Source organism: Nicotiana attenuata, unplaced genomic scaffold, assembly GCF_001879085.1.
Source record: "Nicotiana attenuata strain UT unplaced genomic scaffold, NIATTr2, whole genome shotgun sequence".
Lineage (NCBI taxonomy): Eukaryota > Viridiplantae > Streptophyta > Magnoliopsida > Solanales > Solanaceae > Nicotiana > Nicotiana attenuata.
Window position 1 is genome coordinate 1 of NW_017674486.1, and position 7,427 is coordinate 7,427.

General features: G+C 34.2%; 1 protein-coding gene across 1 annotated transcript; it reads left to right on the forward strand.

Moving 5' to 3' along the window:
* The first annotated feature begins 356 nt into the window (after positions 1–356).
* On the forward strand, positions 357–1,361 carry LOC109218755 (NAC domain-containing protein 30-like). Its single transcript, XM_019383139.1, has 2 exons — positions 357–1,097; positions 1,272–1,361. Exons 1-2 carry the CDS (start codon positions 357–359, stop codon positions 1,359–1,361), a joined length of 831 nt encoding a protein of 276 aa, XP_019238684.1.
* The last annotated feature ends 6,066 nt before the right edge of the window (positions 1,362–7,427 follow it).

The following is a 7,427-nucleotide window of genomic DNA, read 5'->3' on the forward strand; positions in this document are numbered from 1 at the left end:
AAATCTTGAATTTTTTATTTTTAGATGGATTTTCTTTACTTTTTATTACGTAATAAGTGTACGTGAATATATTCTATTTTGTTTCTCCAAGTTGTTTTTAATGTGTAAAAGTATAATATAAGGTGTGGTAGAAAATAGAAAGAGAAGTGATGCGAAACAAAAGTAAGAATCATTTGAATCACAATATCAATAAAGTATATATATATTGTATCCAATCAGCAGCTTCCAATAAGCTATATATCCAACTCCACGCCCCCAGATAGCTATAAGTATATAGTACCTCAAAACTAACCAACAATTCATAGCCATCATCAGTAACATCTTAGTAGGGTTTCCGCCAGTAGTAGTGTTCATTAATGGAGTATTCTCAGGCTAAGTGTTTTTCTCGCCCGATGGGTCATCGCTTTCATCCGACGGACAGGGAAGTGCTCAAGTATCTAATAGGGTTTGTGAGAGACGAGCCACTTCACTCTCAGAATGAACTCATGCCGGTGGCGGATCTCTACGCCGACAAGGAGCCATGGCAGATTTTCGAAGCTTATGATCAGGGAAACAACAACAACAACACTCGTTACTTCATAACGCCGCAGAAGAAAGAGAAACCTACGTGGAAAAGAGTTTCAAGAACTGTCGGGAAGGGCACTTGGAAGCCTCAAAGCAAAGGCCGAGAGGTGTTTGATGATAAAGGAAGACTCATGGGATACGTGAAAAGTTTGAAGTACATCCCCGCTAACAAATCGTCAAACAACGTGAACGGCGAATGGTTGATGACTGAGTACTCTTTGTTTGATCGTTATCTGGCTGCTAGGGAGATTAAGAACAAAGGTTTCGTAATTTGTAAGATCAAGAAGAAGGGCAAACCCGGTGACGAGAAAAAAGGAAACAATATTGATGAGGTAGTTAATGATGAGAATATGAGAGATATTGAAGAATTTATCAACACCGTGTTGCAAGAAGATGTTCAAGTTGAAGACAATGGTATAAGGTTGAATGGTATAGCAAAGCTGGATGATCAAGAGAATAATATTATCCAATATGTAGAGGGAGATCAAGTTAGAGACCATGTACTTGGTTTGTTGGATTCCCCAGAGGATATTGTTGATGTGAATGATCATGAGGAGTATGTTGAAGATTGCGTAGATGAGGGGGATGAAGTTCAAGTCCATTTACTTGAAGAATACATTGATTCCGTTCTGCAATCAGAAGATGTTCAAGCTGAAGACAACCGAATGATGTCGTCGAATGATATTATAGCAAAGGATGATCAAGAGAATATGGAATACCAAGTCGAAGACAATCAACATGCTACATTCTGGGCTTCTGCGGAAGATATCGATCTGGATACCATCAATTTCTTTTAGTTATAGGATATATTTGCTAGATAATGTAGTTTAATCTCAAGCTAGCTCTTAGATAAAGTTACAAACCTGTACTACAATACTTTGATTTATCAATATATTTTGAATTTTTCTTATGTTTCTGTAATACTAGTTTTTAACTAGCTAGGGATATATGGTCGACATATTAAAGATGGCCGTTGATAGTTTATGTAGTACTACCAAAACTTAATACTACTGAAAGTTCTGCCAGAGTTTTTGTTATTCCTGTTTTTAACTCAAGAGAGATAGCGCTCGCTTATTATATTTTGGCGTCGATTCCCTATTTTAGCTGCCTAGTTGGAGTATTCAGTTTTCAAGATTATGTGTGCTAGCTCATTTTGGGAAGTAGTGCTAGTATTAATTAATTAACTATGGCCTAGTTCTTAATTGGTTGATGTTACTTTTACCACTTGCTAATGCTCTACCTTACATTAATTAAATTCTGAATTTTTTCCAAGTTTTTTTAGTAGTGATAACTAATAATCCTACTAGTATGGAATAACAAATGGAGGATTCATGGAGTTAGCAGAAAGAGTGTTTCTTCAAGGAGGAGTTGTAGTGTTTCAGAAAGTTTTACATTGGTGAAATCATCTAAAGATCCACAGAAAGATTTCAGGGAGTCAATGATAGTGGGGAATTATACGAGGGCATCAAAGGATTTGGAAGAACTTCTTGCTTTCTATTTTTCTTTGAATTCAGATGAGTATCATATAGTATATGATCTGGTTTGACATCCATGATATATATATATTGGGCTAAAGTAAATATGAATCTATTAATTCCTTTTCTCATAGACATGATATGTGTGTAAGTGGAAAATCAACCACCAATAATGTGGTGGGACGTGGATGTCATCCTCTGCTCTTAACCAAAGATCTTGGGTGTTTGAGCTTGAGAAATTTCTGGTAGGTTGAGCTCATGGGTGGAGTTAGGGTGGCGGAAAGACGAACCCCTTTGACGGAAAATTACATTATGTATATAAGGTTAAAATTTGATGTAAATAGTTTTACTTTTATGTTGTTCGCATTTATCAATGTACTACTCTTTGAAGATTCGGACATAAGATTTTGCTACAGAGAAATGTAATTTCTTTTGGTTTGCTTAATCATGTAAACATTTTAAATTTAGAACTATTTTATTCTTTAAAACTCCTTCTGTTGTGTCTCAAGCAAACACTTCTCACAGAATTTGATCGATTTCACAAGGTTATTCTTTCTCGTTGCCAACATACATAAAGGTTGCAGAATCCTTTTATTCTCCAATTTTAGAATAACCCATACTAATTAAGTGACACCTTAATGAATCTTTCATCCAATATATTTCTGCAGACATTTCATCTTTTATAAAGCTCAATAAAGACGTCAGTCTAATTTAATCCAACTAGTCTCTCGGTACGTGCGTTGCACGTGTATGCCGAATCATATAACACATTGTTTTATCTCTTGTCCAACTACAGTCATCACTAAATTATTTTTATCCCAAGTTCTCCTTATCAAAAAAATTCTGACAAAATTTCTGCAACCAAACAATAAGTTGCCTTAGAGTTCCATGACAGCTCTGTATATGTCTGCCTCAAAAAAATAATTGTGATATCGGAGATCCATAAACCTGACGTTATTGGAGCCGGATGGAGCGGATCCATTGTGCCAACCGATTTGGAAATTAGCCAAAGAAGAGTGGAATTTAACATTATATCTGCGATATCAAATCGTCCCTCGTGACAACAGCTTACAACGTTGACAACTCCGACAAACCTTTACAAATCTTGCGACGAGCAAGAATTTAGTCTGTTCTCGTGAGTCTGGGCACGTGGATCCGAACAGAGCACTTCATCTGAATCTGGTTTATATGATATCGAACACGAAGGATTGCGTGGATTTCCTATGCACCATTGGTTATAACCCCATTGGAATTTCACTGTTTACGAGCTATGGCTAGTTTGGGGAGTTGCCTAGGGGATCTGAACTATTCATCGCTCAATGGAAATGTTGGCGACTGGAAAAACAACCGGGAGGTGCCAAGTTAGAGAAGAAAGATGGGCCCAGTTACATTTGTCAAACTTATAAGACATCAAGTATCTCTAAGTTATTTTTACGTGCCTAATGTAAAGTGAGAAACACATAATATTCCATGACACCTAATGTGTTTAATAAGCACAGTTTTAAATAGCATAAAGTGTTCAATAGGTATTAGGTAAAGATAAGCTGCCAAAATGGATTTTCATGCCAAGTTTAAGTGGTTGTCTATGTATTTGGCCATTATGAAAAGCATACTTTGCTATAATGATAACAATTTATCTGTCAATTCCACAAAATAGGAATGAATCATGAAACAACAGATAATTATAGAAAATTATTGTGCACCTGGCTGTATTAAGAAACATATTATTCAAATAGTAACCTTTGTCTGCAACAAATTTTGTACGTAAAGAGACCAAAAAGAAAGAATACCATACTATAGGGATCTTTGCGCATTATTAGAGTGCACCGTCTTCAAATTCTATCTCAAATCCATTTAGATCCACAGAATTATTTGTTGCTTGCCTGATCCAACGTAATCAGATCACTGGACCAATGGCAGATCCAATTATAAAAATATTTTTCTTTGTCTTTGCAATGGATAAAAAAAATAGAAGCACAATCATATATAACACTAGAAATCAAACTTTTGCGCTCCAAATATTATATAGACACAATTATAGAGAATATCAACATGCATCACAATAAATAGAAGTAAAAGATGTCTAATTAAAATATGATATTAAGATATTAAATTAAACTGAGTTATATTAACTATGACTACATAACCATTTCTACGGCAGACAATAGATTTTCGGGATATGAAACCTCATAAGCTCCTTTCCTGTAACTCGTTTTTGCACATGCTACATGCATGTGTGTGATTGCCATTGCTTAAAGGCTCAAAGAGTCCCACGAACATTATCCTCTTCCCTTTTACCATCTTGATCAGAAAATTCAGTCCTTCAGATCCGTTAAGAGAAGTCCAAAGACAAAAGGGAAAAAGAAATTCTACGAGGATGTTAGTGCAATTAAAATACCATAAGATATACGTAAAAATTGATGATAAGCACTTGAGCAATTCACATGCTGCGGGCTTCCATTCGTACTTGAGATAAAGTTTATCTGGGCGACCATTTCCTTGGCAACCAAATATTTCTTTCACAAATAGAAAGGAGATATGAATTGTATTAGGAAAATAAATAATTATAGATCTAACTATCATGTAAAAAAATCACAGGAGGTTGCTCGTAATCCTCTTGAATGACTTAAATGCTTTAGTTGTAGTTTTGTAATGTACAATGAATATTTCTTTCTCTAAATATATATATATATATATATATATATGAACTTGAAGTTCAAGTGATAATTCATTTGCAAAATATTTCCATGCACATTTGTTGATCCAAACTAAATGTCATATTTCAGCTACTGTTCCAAATAGAATAAAGTCCATGATGGACATAGTCTATGGAACGCATGAAGCATAATAGACTAATCGGTTCTAAAGATAAAACTCCTTGAAGAAGGAGAGGAGCAAATGTTCAAGATGGTCATAATAAGGAGGCAAGTGCTATATAAGAGCACCATGACATAACACTTCATAAGACCTCATGGGAGAGGTTCAGGTACCTGAAAATAATGAGATCTCGATAAGTTATGTCTTTATTGTGCAATGATGGAACCGATGTAAAATGATTGTCGACGATGTTGTTAACATATTGTAGCGCTCAATATTATTAATATTGACGAGGATCTTGAGCTCATATCTGTCATGGAATTTGGACAGATAAATGATTGGCCAAATGAAAAATATGCAATGAAAATTGACTTGTTCTGAAAAATATGAAGTTGGACGAATAGTCCCAACAGCTGAAAGAGATATTGAAATATGATTAGTATTATATTGCAAAAAGGAATCCTTGATATAGATTTGTTTATTCTAACAAATATTATCAAGGTTTTGTTGGTTATACAAATGCAGGGCATAGTTCGTTGTTCAAACAATCTATTTCCATGTGAGGACGTGCGACTTTTCTTTGAAGAGACGATTCCAATAATACTGAAGATAATGTTGTTTGCTTATATCAATTGGAAGAAGGATATATTGAAGGCAACAAAATAAAGCACATTTCACCAAATTTCTTTTCAGACATGATCTTCAGCAGATTGGTGATATAGACGTTCAACAAATTTATTTGATTGATAATTTGGTGGATCTGTTCAATGAATCATTACCAACCTAGCATTTGAGAAGCTGGTATACGGGACCGGAATGCGTCATTTCCGAAAAGTAAAGTGATGTTTTCATCAGGGGGAGTAAGATACGCGTTGCACTCTTTTTTCCTTAGCTGAGGTTTTATCCCACTGGGTTTTCCTAGCAAGGTTTTTAACGAGGTAGCAAACAAGCGTTAGTTCATTCTCGAGTTCTTGAATCGAGTGTAGTGGAATGATGAATTTATTTCTTCGCCTTTTTGACAATAAATCAGAATTCTCGTGGAGAATAGGCGAATATACGAGATTATACTGACCAGCACATATGATTTGATTAAGGTCTGAATAATCAGGAATCCTATCTTCTTTTTTACCAGAAAAATCCGAACTAAATAATTTCTGCCTCGCCTGATCGTTGGTTACTGAGAGGTTAGAAGTATATCTTCGCTTGCCAGAAAGAGAATGCGCATTCATTTGATCCTGATCCTTGTGGATCGAAAGGTAGACTAGACTGGACCTGCACGGCCCTCCTAATAATATCCATAAATGGCTTGTTTTTGGTAATAGATGAACATTACCGTATGTAAATTCGGGTGCATGATAGACATCGGTACTCCAGTGCATTTCTCCGTCTGAATCAGAATAAATATGTTTTCGAACCTTCTCTTTAAAATTCAAAGTGGATATTCCTGCGCGAATCTCAGCAATTACTTGTTCTGATTCTACATATTGATCGTTTTGAACTAAAAGCAAACTTTTGGGTGGAATATTCACATTATGTAGAATATCTTCACTCTCAATAGTTACATACAAGTCTATAGAACATAGAAAGGCGGGATGCCCATGACGTGTACGTGTCGGATGAACCAAATCCTCATTGAATTTGATTTTTCCATTAGATGGGGCTCGCACATGTTCTGCAGTACCCCCCGTGAATACTCCTCCGGTATGAAAAGTTCTTAATGTTAATTGAGTACCCGGTTCTCCAATCGATTGACCTGCAATNTTAAAATAAAGGGAGAAAAGTAAAAAATTGAGGTAAAAAACAAATAGGATAGTTAGGTTAAAACATATATTTACATTTTTGTACAAAAATATTATAAGAGTAGTGTTTAAGTGTAAGGCATTTCAGTAATTCAACTTTTAACTTAAGAGCTTCCCACTTTTAATATAGTACTAGTTTTAGGGTACGCACTTTGCGCGTGTACCTTATCTAAATACATAATTTTTTTTAAAAATTATATAGATATTATCTTAAAAATTATGTTTGAGTTAAAAAGAAAAGTTAAAGAAGAAGTACAAGTTTTTAAAATGATAATTGTAGATTTTATTTAGCTAACTGAATAAGGGAAGCTAGAGAATTCCAATAAAAGTCCTCAACTCATCACAGTCAATCTATTAAATTTAATTTTTTTAAAATTTTTTTATTCCAGTATGAATAAATAATGCTTTTGGAAATAGATTCTCAATCGTGCAAATAAAGTTTTTTTTTATAGTTTTGATTGGTAATAGAGTTACTTTATCGAGAAAATTATTATTATTCTAAAAAGTTTATTTTACACTTTTATTTCATTATTTAACATTATTAACTTATAGTTGCTTGATTACCTAAATTATAATTCACTTGAAAAAATTTCATGATATAAAAAATTAAAATATAAAGGTTGATACTTGATAACATTTTGAGCTTAAAATAGGCATTTAGAAATTATTTTGAGACAGGAGGGGAAAATTGAAAAGGGAAGTTTGATTGATAAATAAAAAAGTTGGAGGGAAAAAATAATTTAATCCGAATGAAAAGATCACTAATGTTGAA